This window comes from Mesoplodon mirus (assembly GCF_964341445.2).
Source record: "Mesoplodon mirus genome assembly, chromosome: 15".
NCBI classification, from domain to species: domain Eukaryota; kingdom Metazoa; phylum Chordata; class Mammalia; order Artiodactyla; family Ziphiidae; genus Mesoplodon; species Mesoplodon mirus.
The window spans coordinates 25381746-25409653 of NC_138991.1; the positions used below are offsets into that span (position 1 = coordinate 25381746).

General features: G+C 42.5%; 1 protein-coding gene and 1 pseudogene across 2 annotated transcripts in view; both read right to left on the reverse strand.

Annotated features, from left to right (window-relative positions):
- Positions 1-4659: 4659 nt before the first annotated feature.
- On the reverse strand, positions 4660-5508 carry LOC309816705 (ATP synthase subunit O, mitochondrial-like; annotated as a pseudogene). Its single transcript has 2 exons — positions 5125-5508; positions 4660-4991 (listed from the first exon to the last, which is right to left on the reverse strand). The product of its transcript is annotated as an ATP synthase subunit O, mitochondrial-like (transcript).
- An 8808-nt stretch (positions 5509-14316) lies between these two features.
- Positions 14317-27908, reverse strand: part of LOC309817025 (protein CBFA2T2-like) — a gene marked incomplete at its 5' end in the record, with an annotated part of 31025 nt that continues 17433 nt past the window's right edge. Inside the window, 5 exons of the mRNA XM_082644933.1 lie at positions 14317-14843; positions 15773-15858; positions 18754-19007; positions 19911-20092; positions 24234-24323. Of these exons, the coding sequence (XP_082501059.1) occupies positions 14607-14843; positions 15773-15858; positions 18754-19007; positions 19911-20092; positions 24234-24323 (849 nt within the window). The 3' untranslated portion in view covers positions 14317-14606. The remainder of the gene's footprint in view (positions 14844-15772; positions 15859-18753; positions 19008-19910; positions 20093-24233; positions 24324-27908) is intronic.

The window sequence follows — 27908 nt, forward strand, 5'->3', positions numbered from 1 at the left end:
GTCACCTCTGGCATCGTGTCCTCTCTCTCCCTTGGCAAGAAGGCCAGGCCCCCATTCCTGCTGATAGTGGGAACTTAATCACGGCCAATCCAGGTTTCCTCAATTCAGGACCCTCTCACCCCACAAACCCTGGTTCTAGGGTCGTTCCTTGGAAAGGAGAATGGACATGGGCTCTGCCTTAATCCGCCCCAAATCCTGGGGGTTCTAGCTTCACCCCCCCTTCCTTTGCCAACAGGGTGTGGCATGGAGCTGGGGACAGGCCACAGAGCCCTCTCAGGGTCCCAAATAGCATGGCCGATCCCTGTGAGAAGACCTGTCCCCAGACAGAACCTCCCCCGCCCTTCCAGGCTGGATTTGTCACCACCCCTACCACCTGACAGAGCCATAGGGCAGTTCCAGGAGAAGAACGGCTGAGTCGTCCTGCCAGCTACTGGTGGAGCCTCCTGGGAGCCATCCTGGGGGAAGGGACTTGGGCCGTGGAGGGAGGTGACCAACACGGAGGGAGGTGAGAGGTGGCTCCACAGGATGCGGGCTCTAAAGGGGAGGCACATGGCACCACAAGAGCAGAGGCTGGCCTCTGACCTCGTCTGGAGGGTGTTGGGGTCAGGAGATTTTAGGCAGAAAAAATGCATAGGTTCAGGCTCTGAGGGGGAGGAAAGCTCGCCTCAGACCTGAAGGAAGCCCAGAGGCGGGCTGAGGCCACGGCGGGGAGGCGGCAGGGCCGCACAGGCCCTTCGTCCTGAGGAAGCTGTGGTCGGTGTGAAGGGGTGACCGGCCAGTGGGCTGAGGGACATGTCACCAATGCGCTTGGCTGCCCTGGTGGTGCCAGGTCGGGGCTGGGCCCTGAGGCATGGCCAGGAAGGCACCTCAGGGTCGATGTCCTAGTTGGGGAGGTTTCTCCCCAGTGACCCCTGTAGGAGTTCAGACTTGGCAGGGACAGACAGAGCTGCTCCCACTGGCCTGGCCACCCAGGCCAGAGAACCAGCACGGGCGTCCCTGGGGGCTCCTTGGCCAGCACCACACCAGGCTGCACCATGCCACCCCACTTCCTAGACTCTTGGCAGTTCCTAGAAAGTGCTGCCAGCACCTGAGTCTCTCAGGTCTGGGTGGCTGGAGGAGGTGTCAGTATGTCTTTGCTAGAGAAGAAGGCCATCCAGGGGGACATAATCCTGCTTTCTGTCCTGTGTTCTAATTCCTTCCATTCTGTTTCCTTTACGAAAACAGTACCAACAGCAAACCCTCAAAACTAAAAAACTTCCCATTGCCTTCTTTGAACAAAGATGCTGAAATTCTTAAGCTCAAGCTGACACATCTTTTTTTTTTTTTTTTTTTGCGGTACACGGGCCTCTCACTGTTGTGGCCTCTCCCGTTGTGGAGCACAGGCTCCGGACGCGCAGGCTTAGCGGCCATGGCTCACGGGCCCAGCCGCTCCACGGCATGTGGGATCTTCCCGGACCGGGGCACGAACCCATGTCCCCTGCATCGGCAGGCGGACTCTCAACCACTGTGCCACCAGGGAAGCCCAAGCTGACACCTCTTAAGTGGGTGCCACCCTTTGCCTGTCTCATCTCACCCTGCAATGGAGTTCTGAAAGTTAACACTTTTTTTTTTTTAAAGATGGGCTGCATCTTCCCTTCCTTGCTGAAGGCTTGGAAGTGCCAGGAAGGGTCCTGCACGTGCAGGGGAGAGTGTCAGTCCTACAGGGTTGGGGAAGGCCTCTTGGAGATGGTGATGTTGGGTTTGAGCTGTGAAAGAATAGTGTAGCAGTCTCCAGACACGTGAGGGGCAGACAAGCAGGGAGAATGTTGCAGACAAAGGGAGCAGAAGGAGGAACTGCAGAGTGTAAGGGATTGGAGGTGAGTGGGGAGGCCAGGCCAGAGGGAGTTTGAATGATGTCTTGCAGGTAACGGGGAGGCGGGGGGTTGCCAGACAGGGGAGTGCTGTGGGCGGGTGTGGACCTGGACTGCAGACAGGAGCCTGGAGTTACAGCTACAGGGAGAACGAAGTTCTGAGCTGGGGCTATGGGGGTACTGAGAGACCCAGGCATTTAGGTGTGTGTATCTATCTCTCGCAAGCCCACATTCATTTCCATGCTGCCATCCCCCCAGGGCCCCAGGTCTTGGCCACCATCATCTCTGGCCTGAAAGACTATGGCAGCCTCTTCACTGGGCTTCCCTTCTCTACTCCACCCCGCAACAGTCCACTCCCCATACAGGAACAGAAAGAAGGGGTTTTCAAAACATCACCGTGGTGACCATACTCCCCTGGCTAAGACCCTTCAATGGCACCCCCCTACCTTTAGCACCAAGATCAAGTTTGATTTCTTGACTTGGCATTCAAGGCCCTTAGCAATCAATACCCACTCGCATTATGTGCAGCCTCATCCCCCTAAAACACTCCAGCTGAGCTGGGCTATTTGCAACCTCAGTCCCTAGGTTTGCAACTCCCCTTTAGAACTTTGTTCCCTCGCATCCTCTACCCCATCCACTCTAGAATTGCCTCCTTAGGACTTCCCTGGTGGCACAGTGGTTAAGAATCTGCCTGCCAATGCTGGGGACACGGGTTCGAGCCCTGGTCAGGGAATATCCCACGTGCCGCGGGGCAACTAAGCCCGTGCGCCATAACTACTGAGCCTGCGCTCTAGAACCTGCGAGCCACAACTACTGACCATGCGCCTAGAGCCCATGCTCCACAACAAGAGAAGCCACCGCGATGAGAAGCCTGCGCACTGCAACGAAGAGTAGCCCCCGCTCACCGCAACCAGAGGAAGCCCACATGCAGCAACGAAGATCTGACGCAGCCAAAAATAAATAAATAAAAAAATAAAAACAAAAAACCCACCACTGGGCACCTGCTTTGTGGCAGGTGCTGGGGATGGCAAAATGTCCAGGGCTGGTGACAGCACCCAGGTCAAGGCCAGGCAGGGTACCGGAGCTGGGAGGTCACCCACTCCCTGCACCTGCCTCCTCACCTTCCTCCCACCTGTGCTGGTGACTCACCTGCATCCTAGGCGCTGGGTCAGTGCCAGGCCAGGTGCTGGAGAGACAGCAACGGTCTAGGTGGCTGCCACTGCCCTCCTGCTCTCAGAGAGAAATATGCGCACCAAATCCCCTTAACACAGACGCTGATGGGTCGAAACAAAAGGCTTTCGAGAAGTTATTCTCAGGAATTCCCTGGCGGTCTGTGGTTAAGACTCTGCACTCCCACTGCAGGGAGCATGGGTTCGGTCCCTGGTCGAGGAGCTAAGATCCCTCATACCACGCGGTGCGGCCAAAAAAAAAAAAAGTTATTCTCAAAACAAATACTACGTGAGGAAGACATCAGGTTCCCAGCGGGATGCTGGGACAAAGGTGAATCCTCAAGGACATCACATACTGGCAGAGAGAAAGAAAAGCAGGTTGTGATGGCAGCCTCTGTTTACAGGGGCTTCCTGGGTGCTAAGCCCTATGCTAAGGGTGACTCCCATATGATCACATTTCACCTCAGAACAGCCCAGTGGTGTAGGCACCATTAGCATCCCCAGTTTACACATGAAGAACCAGAAGCTCAGCAAGCAAGTGCTTGCTCTGAATCACACAACTGGATCTACTCTCTGGTACCAAGAGCTACTTGCCGTCAAACGTGAACATCGCTGAGCAAAATTTCAGGCATCCTCTGGTAATGGAAACGCTGGAGGACGGTGGCAGCTTTAACAAAGGAGGGAGTGAGGCCAAGTCCTGGGGCTGCAGGATGGCAGACGGGGCAGCAAGAAGAGCCATGGAAGCACGGCACGAGGTGGAGGGTGGATCTGATGTGGGCTTTTCAGAGCTCAGCCCTCGGAAGGTAGGTGGTGTGGGTGCTGAGTACTCATCATTTCTGCAGCTCCCTAGGAGGCACCCAGAGAAAGTCAGTTGAGTTCATGGGGCAGACAGGCAGCCTCAGAAAAGGTTGGTGCAAAGGGGAAGGCAAAAGGTGCTGGAGTGTGCACTCCGGATGGGAATCTGGCTTGTGGATGGAGGCAGCAGAGGTAGCAGGTCTGATTCTGTCCACAAGAGGGCGCCTGGCACCAGGCAATGAAGCCGCCCTGGAGAATAGGGGGTGGTTTGTTGCTGGTTCCCCGATGGTCTTGGGAGAGAGGATGTGGAGGATGGGATACATCCAACTCACTGCCTTGAAATTCCAGCACCAGAAACAAGCACAGACGGGCAGGGTGAGTTCAGGTCGATGCATGTTTGCTCATTCTGAGATTGTATCATCTCAGGCCAATTATTTCCCCTTATACTGAGTAAGTTTCTTGACTGCCTCCTTCGTAAAATTTGAAAGGGCTCTTCCCTCGAAACCTGCCTTCCCAAAGGAACAACTCGTTCCTTTTTTTCCATCTCCTTCTCATACAGTAATGCTTCACTCATTTTGATTCATCTAATCTGCCATTCAGTAGTGCACTATTTATTTCAATGATTGTAATTTTCAGAATTCTATCTTCAAATCTGCCTTAGTCTCTTACTTTTTGCTAATTTTTTTCCAGCACTGTCTTTAGAGGTTTCATAGTTATTTTATATTCTGTGTCTGATAATAACAGTACTGAAGTCCCTGGGTTCTAAAGCAATTTTTTTTTCCTGTTCAGGAAGCATTTTATTTTTGTTCCAAGTTTAAGAATTTTCACTGACAGAAAATCAACACTTAGAAAATCTGCATTGCTTTGCTCGGCTTCTGAATCTTGGTTTTTGAAGACATATTTCTCTCCAGTACGGACAATCATTCCACCCGTGATTGATGGCTCAATATTAACTTCCAGTTTCAACACTTGGCCTTTACTTAGAAAGCTCTTCAGGACCGTTTTTAATTCAGCAAGAGTGGCTTCATCTAAAGGAGGTACAGTGGTAACTGCAAGGTACTTCTCCACTCTGGACACTCATCATAGTAGAAAAGTCAGAACTATGGCTCCAGGGGTATTGTTCAAGCGACCATTTTCAGCAAGCAAATTGATCCAACCGGATGTGAGGGGAGAGAACCTTTTTTTTTTTTTTGGCCGTGCCGCGCATGGCTTGGGAGATCTTAGTTCCCGACCAGCGATCGAACCCAGTCCCCTGGCAGCGAAAGCATGGAGTTTTAACCACTGAACCGCCAGGGAAGTCCTGAGAAAACCTCTCTTTTGCTATCATGTCATTTAGGCTTTTCATCTCAATGTAACACTTTACATAGGGATTCATAATAGAAGCAGCCATTTCAGGTTCCTTCAAGATTTGTGCTACTCAACGATTCTTTTGCTACTTGCTCCAGTTATTCTGTTTAGATGCAGCAGAATAAAGAGCAGTGGCATAGCGACCTTTGATACCATGTATCTGAACACAGGCTTGATGGTGGCCTCACAGACTTGATGAATGGCCTGAGCACAGATGTACTGAAGCATCGCACCTGCCGGGAGAGCCTGGGCACTGCTGGGGCAGCCTCTTCTCCTGGGCAGCTGTGGGTCAAACCTGAGTTGATGAGAGCCGAGTTAATTTTTTGTTCCTGCTGACTGTTGCTCATAGTGGCTCATTTGCTTGGACATGAACGTTAGTAACTATCTTGGACAATTTATACTTGGTTGATATGTAATCATATGATTTTTCTCTGGAGGATTTGCATTTTTGCTTCTGCCAGATACCAGGAGATACAAGCCTGGAATCATCTTCATTTCTCAGTCCAGGGATTCTTTGACCTCTGGAGTAATGAGAATCTGAACCTCAGCTCCAGGAGAGAGCAGACATAAGAGTAGTCTCTGGTCAGTTTTTCTCTTTCTTCCAGCAGGACCAGAGAGATGTTCTCTGCTCAGTTCCCTTTGCAGACAGGTCAATTTTCCCTGCTTGCCTTTTCAATGAGGCCAAAGCCAGTGCCCTGGCTTTAGGGAGAGGTCCCCGTTTTGTTTCTCTTGTTTGTACAGGCTCAAAGCTTAGTGCCACAGTCCCCCTAGAGGTAATCCCTCCAATTCTTGACTTCTTGGAATTTCTTTTGCCCCCAAGCAGCAGTTTTCCTCTACTGTACCCAACTACCTTTGTGGTTTCAGCTTACTCTTTTTTTCTGTCCCTTGGGGATTTCCTAAACTTTCTCATCTGTGACCTCAGCAAAAAAAGTCAATTCATTAGAATTTATCTGGCACCCAGGTGTTTTATGATAATGGCAACATTTTCAGCCTATTTAGATAGCAAATTTAACATGGTATTTTACTATATTATCCCAAGTGCCTGGGATCATTTTTCCAGGGCTAAGGCAGACTGTGGATGGTTGACTTGTCTACCAAATATGCTTTTGTGCTAGACTGACAGTCACGAGGCTTGAGATCCTGAAATTGCTGAGTGGTGGACTGCAGCGCCGGGCGGCTGTTGAGAAAAACTGGCAGTTGGCACCATCTGCATGAAACAGCTAAACCCACACCTTGCCTTCCAGGGGCAAGGCCAAGGTCATCCTCCTCCCTACCCTGAGATCTAGTAACCAACCCTTCCCCTTGCATTGTGGGGGCCTGTGAAGTGGATGGTGCCAACAAGCCTCTTGCGCAAGGCTGCTCAGGAGTAGTTCTAGGGCTGAGGCCAGAGATGGGTATGCGGGTGACAGGAGTGAGGCTGGGGCCAGGTCCTTGGGAAGTAAGGCCTCAGGTCACTGGTTAGGAAACTGGACTGACAGCCCAAGACTTCATATATACAGGTACACACAGGTGTGCCTGCAGCAACCTGTGTCATGTCACAGCTGGTCAGACCACCTCAGAGCCATGCAAGTACTACTTGGGTCCTGTCGGAGGAACAGCAAGCTGGTGGGCTTTCAGGGAAAGCAGTTTAAACACAGGCTTCAAGCACTCAAAAAAAGTTCAGTTCTAGAAATCCCACTCTGGAAAATTATCCCAAAGAAATAAATCATGCTAAGGAAGATGTTCACTTCAGTATGTTAGGGAAAATTTGAAAGCAATCCAACTGCCCAACAGGAGGTGAAGAGTTAAATTATGGCCTTGAGGGAATTCCCTGGCCGTCCAGTGCTTAGGACTCCGGGCTTTCACTGCCGAGGGCCTGGGTTCAATCCCTGGTTGGGGAACTAAGATCCCACAAGCCGCATGGCACAGCAAAACAAACAAACAACAGAAAATTATGGCCTTGATTAAATCATACAACCATTAAGCAAATAAATACGAGGGCAACAGTGAACTTATGATTTAGCCTCAGTATAAAAAGGAAATTAATGAATATTCCCAAATCCAGCTATGTTAAAAACGTTTAAGGAAATAAGAGTTATTAGAAAAAAGTACCTACGGATCCACTACCCTATTTTTCAGACTTTCTGTGGTTGTATTTTCCTCATTAAAAGATCGCTTAATGGTGAAGAGCTAACAAGGATTTGGGAGTTATCTGTAGCTGTTGTTGGCATTTGGCTTCCCAGAGGTCCAGAAGCTGGAACCGCCTTCTTAGCAGTACCTCCTGCGTTCATTCCTCTGGGTGCTCTCAAGCCATAGCAAGAACCAGTGGAGCCCCAGCCCATCTCTGAAGATCCAGGAACAAGGCAGAGGGGACGTAGAAGCCTGCCGGCAGGACGTCTTACAGAACTACATGCATCACCTTCCCTCCTAGTCCCATTCCAGCTTGAGTCAGAAAAGGAATATAGCCTTTTGATTGACTACTTTAAGTAGAACAAACTAAATACATATTTAACAGTTTTGGTTCATTTATGCAGTACACTAAATAAGTTATGCACAGAGTTAAGTAACAAAAGTTCCTATCAGAGTAGAATGACAAAGCACAGAAAAACCGACTCTACCGCATCCCGTGGGTGGTTTCACATTCATCATCCCCCTTCAAGAACCACGCTTGGATCAATTACAGGAAAAGATCTGTAAAAAATACAAACACATGGGGCTTCCCTGGTGGCGCAGTGGTTGAGAGTCCGCCTGCTGATGCAGGGGACACGGGTTCGTGCCCCGGTCCGGGGGGATCCCACATGCCACGGAGCAGCTGGGCCCATGAGCCATGGCCGCTGAGCCTGTGCGTCCAGAGCCTGTGCTGCACAGCTGGAGAGGCCACAGCAGTGAGAGGCCTGCGTACCGCAAAAAAAACAAAACAAAACAAAAAAAAACATGGAGGTTAAACAATACACTACTCAATAACGAAGTGATCACTGAAGAAATCAAAGAGGAAATAAAAATATACCTAGAAACAAATGACAATGGAGGCACGAGGACCCATAACCTATGGGACGCAGCAAAAGCAGTTCTAAGGGGGAAGTTTATAGTAATACAATCCCACCTTAAGAAACAGGAAACATCTCGAGTAAACAACCTGACCCTGCACCTAAAGCAATTAGAGAATGAAGAACAAAAAAACCCCAAAGTTAGCAGAAGGAAAGAAATCATAAAGATCAGATCAGAAATAAATGAAAAAGAAATCAAGGGAACGATAGCAAAGATCAATAAAACTAAAAGCTGGTTCTTTGAGAAGATAAACAAAATTGATAAACCATTGGCCAGACTCATGAAGAAACAAAGGGAGAAGACTCAAATCAATAGAATTAAAAATGAAAAAGGAGAAGTAACAACTGACACTGCAGAAATACAAAAGATCATGAGAGATTACTACAAGCAATCTATGCCAATAAAATGGACAACCTGGAAGAAATGGACAAATTCTTAGAAATGCACAACCTGCCAAGACTGACTCAGGAAGAAATAGAAAATATGAATAGACCAATCACAAGCACTGAAATTGAAACTGTGATTAAAAATCTTCCAACAAACAAAAGCCCAGGACCAGATGGCTTCACAGGCGAATTCTATCAAACATTTAGAGAAGAGCTAACACCTATCCTTCTCAAACTCTTCCAAAATAGAGCAGAGGGAGGAGCACTCCCAAACTCATTCTACGAGGCCACCATCACCCTGATAGCAAAACCAGGCAAGGATGTCACAAAGAAAGAAAACTACAGGCCAATATCACTGATGAACATAGATGCAAAAATCCTCAACAAAACACTAGCAAACAGAATCCAACAGCACATTAAAAGGATCATACACCATGATCAAGTGGGGTTTATTCCAGGAATGCAAGGATTCTTCAATATACGCAAATCAATCAATGTGATACACCATATAAACAAATTGAAGGAGAAAAACCATACGATCATCTCAATAGATGCAGAGAAAGCTTTTGACAAAATTCAATACTCATTTATGATAAAAACCCTGCAGAAAGTAGGCATAGAGGGAACTTTCCTCAACATAATAAAGGCCATATATGACAAACCCACAGCCAACATCGTGCTCAATGGTGAAAAAATGAAACCATTTCCACTAAGATCAGGAACAAGACTAGGCTGCCCACTCTCACCACTCTTATTCAACTTAGTTTTGGAAGTTTTAGCCAAAGCAATCAGAGAAGAAAAGGAAATAAAAGGAATCCAAATTGGAAAAGAAGTAAAGCTGTCACTGCTTTTACATATATACAATGGAATATTACTCAGCCATAAAAAGGAACGAAACTGAGCTATTTGTAATGAGGTGGATAGACCTAGAGTCTGTCATACAGAGTGAAGTAAGTCAGAAAGAGAAAGACAAATACCGTATGCTAACACATATATATGGAATTAAAAAAAAATGTCATGAAGAGCCTAGGGGTAAAACAGGAATAAAGACACAGACCTACTTGAGAATGGACTTGAGGATATGGGGAGGGGGAAGGGTAAGCTGTGACAAAGCGAGAGAGAGGCATGGACATATATACAGACATATATACAGAGAATCCTAAAGATGGTACCAGAAAACTACTAGAGCTAATCAATGAATTAGGTAAAGTAGCAGAATACAAAATTAATGCACAGAAATCTCTGGCATTCCTGTACACTAATGATGAAAAATCTGAAAGTGAAATCAAGAAAACACTCCCATTTACCATTGCAACAAAAAGAATAAAATATCTAGGAATAAACCTACCTAAGGAGACAAAAGACCTGTATGCGGAAAATTATAAGACACTGATGAAAGAAATTAAAGATGATACAAATAGATGGAGAGATATACCATGTTCTTGGATTGGAAGAATCAATATTGTGAAAATGACTCTTCTACCCAAAGCAATCTATAGATTCAATGCAATCCCTATCAAACTACCACTGGCATTTTTCACAGAACTAGAACAAAAAATTTCAAAATTTGTTTGGAAAAACAAAAGACTCCGAATAGCCAAAGCAATCTTGAGAATGAAAAGCGGAGCTGGAGGAATCAGGCTCCCTGACTTCAGACTATACTACAAAGCTACAGTAATCAAGACAGTGTGGTACTGGCACAAAAACAGAAAGATAGATCAATGGAACAGGATAGAAAGCCCAGAGATAAACCCACGCACATATGGTCAACTTATCTTTGATAAAGGAGGCAGGAATGTACAGTGGAGAAAGGACAGCCTCTTCAATAAGTGGTGCTGGGAAAACTGGACAGGGACATGTAAAAGTATGAGATTAGATCATTCCCTAACACCATACACAAAAATAAGCTCAAAATGGATTAAAGACCTAAATGTAAGGCCAGAAACTATCAAACTCTTAGAGGAAAACATAGGCAGAACACTCTATGCCATAAATCACAGCAAGATCTTTTTGGACCCACCTCCTAGAGAAATGGAAATAAAAACAAAGATAAACAAATGGGACCTAATGAAACTTCAAAGCTTTTGCACAGCAAAGGAAACCATAAACAAGACCAAAAGACAACCCTCAGAATGGGAGAAAATATTTGCAAATGAAGCAACTGACAAAGGATTAATCTCCAAAATTTATAAGCAGCTCATGCAGCTCAATAGCAAAAACAACAGACAACCCAATCCAAAAATGGGCAGAAGACTTAAATAGGCATTTCTGCAAAGAAGATATACAGACTGCCAACAAACACATGAAAGAATGCTCAACATCATTAATCATTAGAGAAATGCAAATCAAAAGTACAGTGAGATATCATCTCACACCAGTCAGAATGGCCATCATCAAAAAATCTAGAAACAATAAATGCTGGAGAGGGTGTGGAGAAAAGGGAACACTCTTGCACTGCTGGTGGGAATGTGAACTGGTACAGCCACTATGGAGAACAGTATGGAGGTTCCTTAAAAAACTACAAATAGGACTACCATATGACCCACTACTAGGCATATACCATGAGAAAACCATAATTCAAAAAGAGACATGTACCAAAATGTTCATTGCAGCTCTATTCACAATAGCCTGGAGATGGAAACAACCTAAGTGTCCATCATTGGATGAATGGATAAAGAAGATGTGGCACATATATACAATGGAATATTACTCAGCCATAAAAAGAAATGAAACTGAGCTATTTGTAATGAGGTGGATAGACCTAGAGTCTGTCATACAGAGTGAAGTAAGTCAGAAAGAGAAAGACAAATACCGTATGCTAAAACATATATATGGAATTTTTTAAAAATGTCATGAAGAGCCTAGGGGTAAAACGGGAATAAAGACACAGACCTACTTGAGAATGGACTTGAGGATATGGGGAGGGGGAAGGGTAAGCTGTGACAAAGCGAAAGAGAGGCATGGACATATATACACTACCAAACGTAAGGTAGATAGTGGGAAGCAGCCGCAGAGCACAGGGAGATCAGCTCGGTGCTTTGTGACCACCTGGAGGGGTGGGATGGGGAGGGTGGGAGGGAGGGAGATGCATGACGGAAGGGATGTGGGAACAGATGTATATGTATGACTGATTCACTTTGTTATAAAGCAGAAACTAATAAAAAAAATAAAAAATAAATAAAAAGAAACTAACACACCATTGTAAAGCAATTATACTCCAATAAAGATGTAAAAAACAAACAAACAAAAACAAAACTTTAATTGCAAAATATTAGATGCTAACAAGTTCATAAAAATACTAATGTACAGGGCCTCCCTGGTGGCGCAGTGGTTGAGAGTCCGCCTGCCGATGCAGGGGATACGGGTTCGTGCCCCGGTCTGGGAGGATCCCATATGCCGCGGAGCGGCTGGGCCCATGAGCCATGGCTGCTGGGCCTGCGCATCCGGGGCCTGTGCTCCGCAACGGGAGAGGCCACAACAGTGAGAGGCCCGCATACCGCAAAAAGAAAAAAAAAAAATACTAATGTACAATTTAATGAAAAATTATAAAGTGAAAACACATAAACCTCCAGATTAAGAAAGAAAACCCCTTTGGCAACCCCAAATCCCCAAGAAGTGAGTAGTGTAAGCCATAGTCATGTTTAAATAATGCCAGCCAGACTTGTAATCCTGTCCTAATAGTTGATAAAGATGATGAGAGCTCACTCTGCACTCTACATCATCAACATCCTCCATGCCACACACCCAGAGGAAACTATTCTCTGGAATTCTGTGATAATCATTTTCTTGTTTTTCCTTATCGTTTTCATACTTATTTATGTGTCCTTAAATAAAATACCAAAATACATTCCTTTCATGCATCCCTGAACAAAATCTGTTCCTGAAAATATTGTGAACCACAAATTTTCAGACAGAGGAAACCTACATTCCATTATTTTAAATGGGGAAAATTCAAGTTCTCTCTAAATCACCAGAACACACAAATATTAAATACTTAAATAACAATCCACCAGAGGTTTCTATATAATGTCAAACATTTAAAACACTACTTATCTAACGATTTAAAAGTCACTGGTGAGTATGTTTGTGTGCTATGCCCCAAAATGCTGCCCAGTATAGACAGTGCTTACTCAAAGTGCTGGTCTGCAAACTGTTATTAGTCCATGGAGAGATAAGGAGCTTATGCAGAATGCAAGCAAAACAACTACATCTCTAAGTGAGCTGCTTAGTGTAGCAGTCTCTTCCTAGAGTGAAGCAAACGGTGCCTGATCCATCCTGTGCAAGCTCCTCGTATCATCACAGACCAGTAACAAGTAGTTTTTGTTTTGTTTTAAGTTTTATTTATTATTATTATTATTAATTTATTTATTCTTTTGCAGTACGTGGGCCTCTCACTGTTGTGGCCTCTCCCGGTGCAGAGCACAGGCTCCAGACACGCAGGCTCAGCGGCCATGGCTCACGGGCCCAGCCGCTCCACGGCATGTGAGATCTTCCCGGACCGGGGCATGAACCTGTGTCCCCTGCATCAGCAGGCGGACTCTCAACCACTGCGCCACCAGGGAAGCCCGACAAGTAGTTTTTGGAGTGGTTTTGGTCCACATTAAGTAGCTCACTTGTTTAGGATATTATGATTTCCTTCTACAATGCATGCAACAAACATACTAAAAGAGAAATAAACAATGAAATAACAATACTAAATATGTATAATATGCATAAATAAAGATACTGAAAGATACTGTTTAAGTCAGACAGATTGATAGTGCCCTGAGAAACCTGAGAGGAGGAAACCCCAGGATCCTTGACCTGTCGTGACAATATAATTTATCATTCCAATTGTCCTCATCTTCGAGAGTGAGAGAGGTGCTGGTAATAGTTATGACAGGACGACAGCCATAGTCACCCGAGCTAAACCCTCAATGCACAGCACTGTTTCTAAACGACACCAGCAAGACCTGTGGTCCCGGCTGGAGAAGAGCCGACTCAGGACCCCGCTCTGCACTCTGCACCCTCTCACTGGCAGAGCTTCGATGGAAGGTGTGTGATTTGGGGGGTGAACTTAGGGTAAGTGTCTGTGAGCTGTGACAGGGAGTATTTGTGAAGGTTCAGACGGTGAGAGATACCTGAGAACTAGCTTGAGGTTCCTTTTAAAAGAACTGTACTGTAAGTATTTGACGTCCTGCTGTGCTGGATATTCCACACAATGTTGCTAATCTATGGTTGGCTCAAGAGTCACCTCTGTGGGTAGGGTGGGGGAGAGGAATCCCTTAGCTACCAATGTCTTTGCCTCCATTTTTTTGGTATTCTTTTTGAGACTAATGGCTGTCTTCTGTGGAACATGCTAGGTTTGCCATAAGAGGAGTCATTCTCCCTGGGGAAAACTGGGAGCTTGAAGTGGGTGGGTGGGCAAAGAGTCTGATCACAGGTGGCCCCTCATTTTGCCATGCCTTTGGATAGGGAGCCTTTTCAGTTACTAGGTCAATGTGAGGGAACATTTTTGGAGGAATAGTTCTGGTGTCCTGGATGTATCCTGGATTGAGAGCTCAACAATTGTTCATATCTCTGCTGCTTCAGGGTGGGAAAAGGCAGGAAGGCACAATCCAGCTTGCTACAGTAAAACTTTTCATTTTTTTGTCCAGGCAGAGGTTAATAAATGGTCATTTTCTAGATAGGGAATGGGGAAAAGGGCATGGAAGCTGAGGTGAAGCTTTTTAGGGCTACTGTGAGGAATGAATGCGATGTACATGAGAGTCCCAAGTACATTCAGCCAGGCTGAATTTAACATCCAAACATTCTTTGATCATCACTCAGCACTTATATACAGTATAGAGTTGAAAACAGAACAAAATGACAAACATTCTCATTCTATGTGGGGAAGACAGTATTTCTTGAACATGCCAAGTACTGAGTCCTTGACATATTTTTTATAATTACCAAGGTCTTTCTAATTCCACAATATAGTGCCATCTTCCTTTTAAAGTAAAGTATAAAAAGTCTCAAAAATAAAAAATAACAACAACAACAAAAAAGATATATCAAAAGCCTCCCTTGTCAACTGAAGTGATTCTCCCCTTACCATTGCTGAGAGAATCTGCGTTCCCGGGACTGTGCTGCCTGGAGGCCAACTCACTCCCTGTTTTCCTCATCTCTGTGTTTTCATTGTATCGTCTTTTCCAGTAGTTGAGTTCTTCACGATCTGATTCCTGACAGCGCCTCAGGACTGCCATGGAGCGCCTTGTTTTCTCTACCATTTCCATAATGCAGTTCAGGGCCTGAGCCAGGCAAGAAGTCAGGCAGAGCCATGGGATAAGGACATTCATACAATCAACATTGAAAATCAAGGACAGGTAAACAAAATATAAAGAATAAAGGTTTAAGAGGCTTACAGATTTAGCAATATCAAGTTTATATTTGAAAACCTTTCTTATTATTTCTCTTTAAATATATACACACAATTTTTAAGATTTCAAGATAATACTTATTGGACTCTTCATGGTTGAAGCAGCCAGTTTCATCACAATATGGTTCTTTAAAGAGTATGGTGAAAACACATTATATCTCTGCCTAAAGCAGGAGATTTATATAAGAATGCAATCAGAGAATTACGTTCAGAGACAACATCACTCAGGAGGGAAAAGCTACTCTATGTATATTTCAAGCAGGTATTACATCTTCTCTTCCCTTTTTAGTGAGAGGGGAAACTCTCTTTTCCAATGGGGCAGAGTTTACATTCTGTGCCAGTGTACTAATTCCCATTTGTATTTGGAGAAGCTCCATTTATTTAACACTCCATTTATTATACCAGGCCCTGTGATAAGCACCTTGCATATCATTACAACCCCCCATGAATTCAAATAATATAGCATTATTTTTTTTTAAGATATAAAAGTTAAGGCTAAAAATGGTGAAAGAACCTGCCCATCACAGAGGTAGAAGTGGCAAAGCTGGGACCTAAAACTCATAAGCCTATGTTTTTAACCATTATACTACATGGCTTCACTTGGTTAGGACCTCAAGTGATCACCCCACTACAAAGATTTGGGAGTTACTCCTAGCTCTCTAGCTGGGGCAGTAGTAGATAAATCAGCTTTTATTGAAAAGACATTGTAGCTCTGGTTAGTTCACACACTCTTACTCTCAGTCACAGTAAGAATTAAAAGTAACAAGTAGTTAGGAAAACTATATACTGTAAGATTCTTACATGATCAAGATGTTTCCATTCATCAGCCCATTCCCTTTCTGTCAAACGGTGGTCTACCAACTCATCTTGATAGCCTCCATTTAGACCTATTAGAAATTAGATTAAATTTGAAGATAGAGGGAAGAATACAGTAAACAGAATTCTACCAAGTAAATACACATACATTCATATAAACTATGAGCACACTCTTAAGGCCAATGACTCACAATGATCTAAAACCACAAAATGACATAAAACCAACAAGAAATCACTACTCAGAATGTATTTAAAAACTCCTACAAATCAATTATGAAAGACAAATAGCCCAAAAGAAAAACAGGTCAGAGAAATAAATAAATAGGTATGCCCCAGACAAAAAAGTACAGATGATCCATAAACATATAAAAAGACATTCAAACTTATATGTAGTCACACAGGGTAAATAAAATCCTCACTAAGATGGTTCCACATCTATATATTGGAAAATATTAAATTGTCAATCATACTAAATGTTGGCAAGGTTGTGGCACAATGCAAGTGCTTAACCACCACAAACAGAGCTGGTGCTGTACAAGCACTTGGAAACAACTTAGTATTAACCAAAGTATAATTTTTTGCATGGTTTTTGATACACGTTACTGAAATTTGCATGAATGCAATGACTGTGTGAATCAAGGATATACTGAATTATCCACTACCTTGAAAATCTTGTCACACGTGGCAACACTGCTCATAGTATCTCAACTGTCAATGTAACACACCTGTTATCAGTCTGAATTTATAGCTGTTGTATTCATAGTGATTCTGTATTTGTGCAACCATCTGCTTCTTTCATCATATCTTCTTGTGTAGTCGTGCCTGAGCACTAATATATTGTAAAATCCTTTCTTATGTATTATACTTTAGAATATTGATCCTAAAATTATGGGACTAAGGTAGGCTATAGTATCCATAAATTTCATTTTAGGAGAGTAAATTGGGGGAGTGTTACAGTTTATTTGTTTCAAAGCTGGGGGTGGGAAATGATTTGGTAAGAACTACTGTACTAGGGCATACATTTTCAAAAGAGGACTGGGGAAAATTAAGGAATCTATAACCAGCCTGGAAAACAAATGATTGACTGTAAAATAAACCTTCAAGGTAGAGGATTAAAGGTCTTTCAAGTAGAACACTTCAAGATGAAAAAAACCTTTTTCTAAAATTGTTAGAAATACAAGGAAAATCTGACCAAAATGCAGTTCTAGCTAGTTTTTAGCATACTTCTCTCTTAGAAGGTAATGAATTCAACTGGCAAAAAATGTGTATGAATATAGAAGAAATCAATAGGAAGGTGAATTTTTAACATAAGAACCATACAGAACCGCTGCTAAGGGAGCCATCATAGCATACTGGGAATGTACCCAAGCTCTCGGCATCAGAAAACTGTGGTCAGAATCTTGTCTCTGCCACTTTCTAGCTATGTGATTCTGGCCATATTTCTGTCACCATGTATAAAAAGGCATAAACTCCATGGAATCCTATGTGTGAGGATTAAAAGAGATAATGTACATATACCACAATCTAAGTACTTAAGACTCAGTAAATGTTGGCAGCTGAGAGCACCACTGCTGTCGGGGCCCACACCATTCAGCTACCACTGCGTGAAGCCAGGGCCCTACTGTGGTCTGAGCCTCTGAAAGATGCTAGTGAGTCTAAGTCAGAAGCGGGGACAGGCAAATGTTTTGCAACTTTCTACTCCACAGGGCAACCCACAAATGGAAATGCAGGGCCAATTCTGGAAACTAGCAGCCCTTTGGTTCTCTGCTCTGACATATCTGAGCAGTTAAACTACAAAGAACCTTCTACAGTAAACTTCTTTGAGTTTTGACAAGGAGCTTGTTCAAAACTGATCTCGGGTGAGGTCTGCTAGGGGCCTTTTTGTTTTTTCTTAAATTTAATGGTTGCTGGGGATGCATATGCCAGGCAGTCCAAATGTGACAATTACCCAGCACAGGAGGTGGTGTTCTCTCCATTTTATTTTATTTTTTAAGAATTTTGGGGGTTTTTCTTGGCTGCACTGGGTCTTCCTTTCTGTGTGCTGGCTTTCTCTAGTAGTGGTGAGCAGAGGCTACTCTTTGTTGTGGCGCACACACTTCTCATCGCGGTGGCTTCTCTTGTTGCGGAGCATGGGCTCTAGGTGCACAGGCTTCAGTAGTTGTGGTGCATGGGCTCAGTAGCTGTGGCACGCACGCTCAGTAGTTGTGGCTCGCGGGCTCTAAAGCGCAGGCTCAGTAGTTGTGGCACACGGCTTAGTTGCTCCGCGGCATGTGGGGTCCTCCCGGCCCAGGGATTGAACCCATGTCCCCTGCATTGGCAGATGGATTCTCAACCACTGTGCCAACAGGGAAGTCCTTCTCCATTTTAGATATGTGTAATCTGAGGCACAGAGAGCCTAAGCAACTTGCATAAGATCACACAGCTAGTTAGAATGCAGAGCCAAGATTTAAATTTAGGTATGCCTTACCTCTGACCTAAACGTCTCTGTACTTTCACCTCTTAAGACCACATGTTTTACATCTCTCTTGCTTAATTTTAAAAACTTTTTATTCTGAAATAAACTCAGACTTACAGAAATGTTGCAAGAATAAAGAATTCTCACACAACCTTCACGCAGATTTCCTAAACGTGAATATTTTTACCTCTTTCGCTTTGTCATTTTCTATTTTTCTTCTGAGCCATATCAGAATAAGTAATATCCCTTTATTCTTAAATGCTTCATTGTGTATTTCCGAAAATATGTTTAGCCTACTTCTATCATATAATGATAATAGCAACAAGGTATGAATTGAGATCAATTTCAAATGAGAATACTATGACTCTAACATTCTTTTTTATGTCTAATATTGTTTTAGCTTAGTGGAAAAAAGCAATGACGATAGTAATTTGCTTTATCACTGAGTAGGAAAGAAACCCATGGATTCAATCTGAATTTAAATCATTACCAGGCTGCTTATGCCACTTACTAAGATTGTAGTGTCTATCACGAACTTCTCGAAGTTCTACCATCTTGTTGGGTTCACGATATAGGTGGGAAGTTGCAATATCTTCTAAGGTATAGCGCTGAAGAGGTGGAGGACTAGGATGGAACTGGCCCCCAGGATTCATGAGGGGCACAGTAAGGGCAGGACTGTGCCGGGGAGCAGGGCTAATGGTACACACTCTCTTGGCAGCAGGCTCAGGAGGAATTGTATCTCTTTCAAAACTGCTCTCTTCCCGCCTGTAGAAGAATGGGAAGTACATGTCTGAGCCTGTCAACAAGTGTTCATGCAAACATTGCCTGAGCACCTACTTTGTGCTATGTATTTTGCTATGCACTTTCACAAACAGGAAGATGATAAGAAAAGGTGTGAGATGAGGCATGAACTGAAATGTCTTCAGGGGCCAGGCAGATAATGGAAATTACTGATTTATCCCAGCATGAAAAGAGAGGTCAAATCTATCCATAACCAAGCAGAAACATCTCAACCTCATGAAGCAAAGGAGAAACTAAGATGACAGCATTTTCTTATGTGATAGGACTATGGAGGATTATGGGTTCAACTATATTTAGAAATGTTTCAAGGTCAAATTTGCTACTGTGGAAGTCAGTATTGGAAAGAGTCAATTCTCTACACGGGAGAAAAAATGCTCACATAATTAATATGCTTGTGAATTGGTAGGGTTTTTAGTCATTTGCTTCAATTGTAACAAATTTTCCACTGTTATTAAAATGTTGCTCCCTTGACAAACCATAGAAAATAGAGGTAGATACTCATACATAAATTTCGAGGATAAATTATATTAATATAATTTCAATCTTCAAAGTAAAGCTGATTCGTTAACTGTTATAGTTTTACAAGACTTCACGTATCAGAAAAAAATGCCTTGAACAGATTATATTTCTCATGGTTCTGGAGCAGTGGACCCACAGAATGCTCAAAAGCAGAATTTATCAGCAGGGGTATACAGAGTCATCTAAAGAGTTGAGAAGCATATTGCTGCCTGATGTTGGGACAAAGCAAAACTAAGAGTCCATCCCTACATATCACCACAGTAATCAAGTTCTTTTTCTTTCACAAGTAAAGGGAAAGCTCAGAGTGGTTCCAGAAAAGCAAGGACGACAAAGCTCTTCTCTGCTCACCTCTCTGGACTGGGCCTCTTTCCATTTCCATGCACCTCCATGAGCAGCTCAGAAGAGTCAGCAGGGGATGCAATACTTGTGTTGAGCAGAAGGTGTTCATGCTGAGCCAGGTACCGGGATGGTGTCTGCTTGGCGGCTCGAACACAGTGCAGCAGTTCTCGCTGCAGCAGAGGCAGGTTCGCCTTGAAAAGAAGAGGCAGGGGCTGGAAGGCAGTTTTCCCAGTGTTGGGCCCTATACACAGGGCTCAGCACCTCAAAAGGCTTTCACAAACAAGATGACACAAAACAAAAGCCCTTCACTCTCTGTCATTCTCATTTTCATATGCCCCCTTCTGAATAAAGTGACATCCATTACACTGAACTTGAATTACTGTTAACTTGTCTCTTGTCCCCACAAGATGTAAATCCCCTTAAGGAAGAAACTGTGCTTTATTACCTTTGTGGCCTAGTACAGAGTCAAAGCTCAATAACGCTTTGTTGAACATAATTGTTTAAAAACTTAAACATTTTTGAAGACTTCAGTTAGTTAGCGAATTAGTAATGCCTACATGGGAGTAGGAGGAATTCAGTCTTTCCTTTATCATTTTAAGTCCAGGTTTCTCTCTTGTGAATCTAAGCCATTTCTGATAGCACTACTCAACTTGCCTTCCTGTTCTCTATTACAGCTGCCATGGAATTCCGGAAACAGTGACTATTCTGGCTTAGTTGGAACATGGGGTTTTGAAGAAAGTAACAGGAGTGATGGAAATGAAGGCAGCAAACCTTAGACTAGTCTAGGATCGGCGTGTACACAGGTAACCCGCGGGCAGAATCTAATATTTCTTATTGTGGTGCTCCATTAAGCATGTTTCCTTATTTTGTAACAGGATAATTATTTATGTACTGATTATTTTTCTTTCTCTTCAAACTTAAACCTCTAACAGGACAAATCATACAAAAAACCCTGTGCATCTTTAAACTTAACCGTTAAGTCCTTCATATTTAAAATATACTTTCCCCATATTTATTTTATTAAAAAAATTACTACATTTCCCCCCAAATTTAAAAACTACTCAGACTGAGCCCATAATAAGTCTTTATCCCAAGGGAAACAGATGAGAAAGCAAAAGGAGAGTTTAAGACACGCAAGTAGTCATCCCTTTACCAACAGTTAATTTAGCAGGCACCATAATTAGTGACTGTTTTAAAGCAGAAATAAATTGACAAAAACCCAAATGCTAGCCAAAAAGCTGCCAGAACAACCTACCTCATGCTGTTTTCCAAAATAACAAGAGTTAAGAATAGAGAATTTGATGATATAAAACACTTTTAAGTCTGTTCTATAACCTCAATCTTGTATCAACTGTAAAAACTTAATTGAAGGGGCTTCCCTGCTGGCGCAGTGGTTGAGAGTCCGCCTGCTGATGCAGGGGACACGGGTTCGTGCCCCAGTCCGGGAAGATCCCACATGCCACGGAGCAGCTGGGTCCGTGAGCCATGGCCGCTGAGCCTGCGCGTCCGGAGCCTGTGCTCCGCAACGGGAGAGGCCACAACAGTGAGAGGCCTGCGTACCGCAAAAAAGAAAAAAAAAAAACAAAACTTAATTGAGGAAAAAATCATGTCAGATCTTTACACTTGTGACATGTGCCCTCTGATGAATTTTTAAATATGCTAATCATTTCCTATTAACACAAATTTCCCAAATCTCTCTGATTCTGGAGTTTTGGGGGAAATAATTATCTACTGGCTCTGATACACAGAAAAGAGACCAAGATAGAACACACAGCTGTTTCAAGGCTGAAAAAGGCACCACAGACTGCTCTGAGAGGCCAAGGTGTCAATGCCATCAGAACAGAGCCCAACACAGGCTGGGCACTGAGACCTATGCATTTTCCTGCATGTCTATAACGCTCTAATTTTAAAAGTTTTAAAAAACCAGAATCAGTACTTCAGCTAAGATGACCCACCTATGTGATGCATTACATTTTCTTAGGAAATAAAGGTAAAGTAAAAGAAGGTAAAAGGGGCATATTTATTTTGTCAGGACAAAACTGAAGATATTATGTGAGTACTCATATAAAAGAGAGAAAACAAATTTCTACAAATACTGTACTGACAAAAGTCAAAATACAGGGACTTCCCTGGTGGCACAGTGGTTAAGAATCTGCCTGCCAACACAGGGGACACAGGTTCAAGCCCTGGGCCGGGAAGATCCCACATGCCGTGGAGCAACTAAGCCCGAGTGCCACAACTACTGAGCCTGTGCTCTAGAGCCTGCAAACTACAACTACTGAGCCCGCAAACTACAACTACTGAGCACGCACGCCACAACTATTGAAGCCCGCGCCCCGCAACAAGAGAAGCCACCGCAATGAGAAGCCCCCACACCGCAACGAAGAGTAGGCCCCACTCGCTGAAACCAGAGAAAGCCCGCGAGTGGCAACGAAGACCCAACGCAGCCAAAAATAAATAAATTAATAATTTTTTAAAAAAAGTCAAAATACAAAAAAACTGAGCTCAGTTTTTTTTGAATAGTCTACTACTAATGAAAAGAATAGAATTCATTGGATAGGGAGGGATTAAGGATAACATTTTTAGCTTATTTGGGGTTGAAAGTTAGTGTTCCAAATTACCAAATCGATTACAAATGTTCATCTCCAGGGCTTTGCAAAACAATGTGGTGGGCTGGATACGGGTCACAAGTTTCCAGACTATGCCTGGTCTAGAATACACTGTTACCGGACTCTAGTCATTCATTGCCTTTGACCTATTTTATAGGACTGCAACTTACACATAACCGGTTGCAAAGCAAAAAACTTGTTGTCTAGGAACATGCATAAAATTACATGCATAGAGGTTCTAGAGACTTCCCTTGCCCACTGTGGAAGAAGCCATTTTGACTTTTGTTTGCATGTTCTTATCAATAATCCTGACCTATAATGTCTGTTCTTTGGCTTCTCCCCTGAACAGGTTATAACACCTTACAGATTCCCTCATTAATAGTGAATTAAATAAAATCTATGACACAGGTTCATTTTGTAAAATCTGTATGAGTTATAATGTTACCTGTTTTTAAAAATTGTTTCATGGGAAAAATAGTAACTTTACAGTGGGAAAGCATGGTGGACACCACCTTTACCAACTGATCAAAGTCCACATCACCAATTATGAGACAAATTAACATCTATGTCTCCTGATAGCATGCAGTAATACCACCTACCTGCTATTTCTAAAATGCATAACCTCATTCTCATCATAAGAAGTATCAGAAAAATCCAAATTGAAACATATGATATAAAATAACTATCCTGTACTCTTCAAAACTGTCCAAATCATAAAAGACTGAGAAGCTGTTCTAGATTAAAATGGACTGAAGAGATATGACAATGTAATCCAACATGGGATCCTGAATTAGATACAGGACCCAAAAAAATGACATTTTGTTAAAAAAGACATTTGTGGGACATCTGGTGAAATATGAATAAGGTCTATAGATAATAGTGTTATAAATATCAATGTTAATTTCTTGATTTGATAATTATACTAAAGTATCAGTATTTAGATGTATCATGTCTGCAGCTTACCCTGAAACATTTCTGAGGAAAAAATAAATGGAAAGAAAAGAGAATAATAATGCAGATGTGATAAAATATCAACATTTGGAGAATCTGAATTTTATTGTACCATCTTGAAATTTTTTTGTGAGCATGAAATTATTTCAAAATAAATAGTTTTTTTTAAAGGATCATATTATATATAAATTTAACACTGGCTCATCTATCAGGTATGCATAATAATTTTAAACAGTGTCCCCCAAAGTTATGTTCCAGGGGACATTAATTCCAGAGGATGTAATTAGAAACTAGACTAACTGGGGGGAGGAGAGAAGTAAACACTGCCTTCTCACATGCTCCTGTCTTAAGGGTTAGTCCTAACTTACAAAGGCCTCTGTTTTGAGAGCCTCCTCCCATAACACACACTCTTCACCCGCTGGCCACAACCAAAAGACTGTGTCCAGTTACTTCCTCTGCTAAGAGCCCAACCTTCATGCCTTGTGCACCTCCATCCCACTCTACTCCTGTTCCCTGCCTCCCCACCTGCTCCTCTGTGTGTCACCAACAGTGTCTGCATACAGAGCACGACTCAAGGCTTTTGCAACTCTCATCTCATCAAGCATAAAGCTTATTCGCAAACCACTCACACTTCTGTAGCAGCCCCAAATAAAATAAAGATATAAAATGTGGCAAGCTGCCCTGATGTAGATCATAGAACAGGGATCAGTAACAGATCTTGAGGAAATGTTGAAGATAAATTACATTCCAGTAGTTATCTCATAAAAATTACCTTGAGGAATGGAATAACAAAAGGACGAAGAGGAAAGTTTGTAGCCTCTTGAAGCTTGCAATGGAATTCTTCAGTTGTTACTGTTGAGTTCTGAAAAGATAAATAGCACTGTTCAACTTCTAAAACTGGACAGTGTTCTAACATAAATCTGATAGTGCTGAACCCTTTGAAATAATAAGGAAAAGAATAACTCCAAGAGCACTATTATGAACTCAAATCCCTCTCAAATGTTAACCAAATTCTGTTTCCTTTATGAAAGAAATTCAGCCTCCTTGATTTTCTTCTCTACTACCCCAAATCTAACAAATTCCCCTCTATGCTCAGCAGCCTGGGCAGAATAGGGCATTGCCTTCCCCTTGTGAAGAGAGGCACTCAGGTTCCTTGTATTGAGGCGTTCATCACAAGTCACCTCAGGTACAGGTAACCAAGCTTACAGTGTTTCCAGCTGAACAGTTCCCAAATCAGTCCAGGATATCAACTTAATGACTCAGAGCCTCACGTCTTCAGAAGTTCATTTCTTCATTGGTTCTGCCTACCTCCTACCATCAGTTCCCTAAATCTTCTAAATCAGAAGTTAACAACAAAAAAAGACGCCTTCTACCTTCCAGTGGTCTGTCTGGAAGCACCTCCAAATGCGCAGATTTCCACTGGTTAGATTTTAGTATTCCCATGAAAGTTATTAGCACTTCCCCTGTATTTTTTCAGGTCTTTCTTTAAACTAAGATTCTCAGCTTCTTTGCTAAGAGGAATGTACCAATACAAATATTTTCTTCAAAGTTCACAAAATACTTTTATTTCAATTCCCTAAAACACAGCAAAATAGTAAGTTCAAAACAAAACAAAACAAAACAAAACATCAATCTGAATTCTTGCTTGCCTGAAAGAACAATGATGACTTCTAGGATTTATTTTTATAAAATCATCAGGTGTTCAAAGATGTAACATGTACCACACAAATTATTCATCAGCAAAATATTGTTTCTTAACAAGAAGAAATGGAAAACATATAGGTCCTCAACACAAAACTGCATTAAAAATTGTAATACCATCATACATCAGAATGCTTAAGGTGGGGGGCAGATTTGTATGCATTGAAGAAAGGTGTCTATAATATACTAAGTGAAAAACCAGAAAACATAGCAGTATATTCCAACAATCTATTTTTGAAAATAACACACATACATTTATATAGTATTTTAAGAGTCTGGAAGGACAATTACAACAGTAGTTATTTCTGGATGTGAAATTATGTTGGATTTTCCAAATGTATCATACAATATTGAGAAAAAACTAAAATATTTCCCTTTGGGAAAAAAGAGTGTATCAAATTTAACCATGTTAAATGAAAATGTTTGTACAGTTTACCCCATTTCATACCAAAAATGTTCTTTTAAACCTTAGCTGAGTGCTTGTTTTAAGTAAATGACAGGTATACAATGCAACCAACTCTACCTGCAATCGGGAATAAAAATGAAGTGTAAGAGAATGCTATTCACTCCCTACTACAAATAATGCATCTGAAGAAGTGAAAGTGCAGCCTTGAGAAAGATGCTTCTGAGGAAGACAGAATGTAAGAATGCAGAGTATTAGGGGAATCTAGTCCACTGGATCCTAGGGCAAGATTTATAGTGATCTTACAAGACAATGGGTGTACATAGGCCACCAGACAACTTTTTTTTATCTTTTAAGATTTTGAAATAATGATAATCATAGGAAGTTGTAAAAAATAGCAGATAGGTTCCTCTGTATCCTGCACCAAGGTTCCCCCAATGTTTATATTTTATATAATTAGAGTGCAATATCAAAACTAGGAATCTACTATGGTAATATGTGTGTATAGTTCTATGCCATTTTATGGCATGTGTACATTCACGTTATCACCACTGAAATCAAGACCAAGAAGTATAGAAAGCTTATCTACTTTTAGCCTCCCCGGTTTATAATAATAATTGTCTTAAATATTTCCTTTATATATACTGACAACCATAACAGACAAGGTTATAATTTTTGCTTCAACCATCAAACATAATTTAGACAACCCAAGAGAAGTAAAGTCTGTTGTATTTACCTATATTTTTACTCTTTCCGTTTTTCCTTCACCTATCCTGATATTTCAAGATTCCTTCTTTTATCGTTCCTTTCTGTTTCAAGAAGCTCTTTTAGCCTTTTTTTTTTCTGGCCACGCCCTGCGGCTTCTGGGATCTTAGTTTCCTGACCGGGGATTGAACCTGGGCTCTTGGCAGTGACCGCCTGGCACTGGACCGCCAGGGAATTCTCTAGCCATTATTTTAGTGTAGGTCTGCTGAAGACAAATTCTCTCAGCTTCACTTCATGTGAAAATACTTTGATCCTTCTACTCTTCATTCAAGAAGGATATTTTTGATAGATACAAGATTCTGGGTTGACAATATTTTCTCCCAGCACTTGACAAATATGCCACTTCCTTCTGGCATCCATGGTTACTGATGCTTTCTCTGTTGCTTTCAAGATTTGGGGGGATGGCATGAGATGTCTTTTTGTTGTCTTTTTTTTTTGGCCACACCACAGGGCTTGTGGGATTCCAGTCCCTGACCAAGAATTGAACCTGGGCCCTCAGCAGTGAGAACTCGGAGTCCTAACCACTGGACGACAAGGGAATTCCTGGGATGGGATGTCTTCTTTGAGGTCTGCTCAGCCTTTTTGAATCTGTAGGCTTGGATCTTTTGTTAAATTTGGGAACTTTTCAGGCATTATTTCAGCCCGACATTCTTTCTCTCCTCCTACTGTGACTCAGATCTTTTGTTAGACGCTTTTAAATCCCTGAGGTTCTGTCCATGTTTTTTTACTTATTTGCTGTATGTTGTTTAGATTGGGTAGTGGACTTCCCAATAAATAGACTGGGTAGTTTTCTATCATTCCAGCTTCAAGTTCACTGATTCTTTCCTCTGTTCTCTACAGTCTACTGTTGAGTCCATCACTGAGTTTTTTTTTTTAATTTTTATTTATTTATTTATTTATTTATTTATTTGGCTGCATTGGGTCTTTGTTGCTGTGTGGGCTTTCTGTAGTCATTGTGAGTGGGGGTCGCTCCTCGTTGCGGTGCACAGGCTTCTCCTTGCGGTGGCTTCTCTTGTTGGAGAGCATGGGCTTCAGGCACGCAGGCTCAGCAGTTGTGGCATGCGAGCTCAGTGGTTGAGGCACACTGGCTGTAGAGCACAGGCTCAGTAGGTGTGGCTCACGGGCTTCGTTGCTCCGCGGCATGTGGGATCTTCCAGGACCAGCACTCGAACCTGTGTCTCCTGCATTCACAGACAGATTCTTATCCATTGTGCCACCAGGGAAGTCCCCATCACTGAGTTTTTAATTTCATTATTATATTTGTCAGTTCTCAACTTTCCATTTAGTTCTTCTTTATATCTTCTATTTCCTTGCTGAGGCTTTGTATTTCTTCATTTGTGTTGATAACTGCTCACTGAAGCATTTTTATGATGGCTGCTTCAAAACCCGTCACATATTTCAAACATCAGGGTCATCTTAACTGATGTTTGTTGGTTACCTTTTCTCATTCCACTTGAGATGGTCAGTTCTTGGTATGACAAGTGATTTTCTGCTGTATCCTCGATGTTTTGGGTTCTATGTTGTAAGACTCCAGATCTTATCTACATCTTCTATTTTTGAGGCATCCTCTGATAGTGT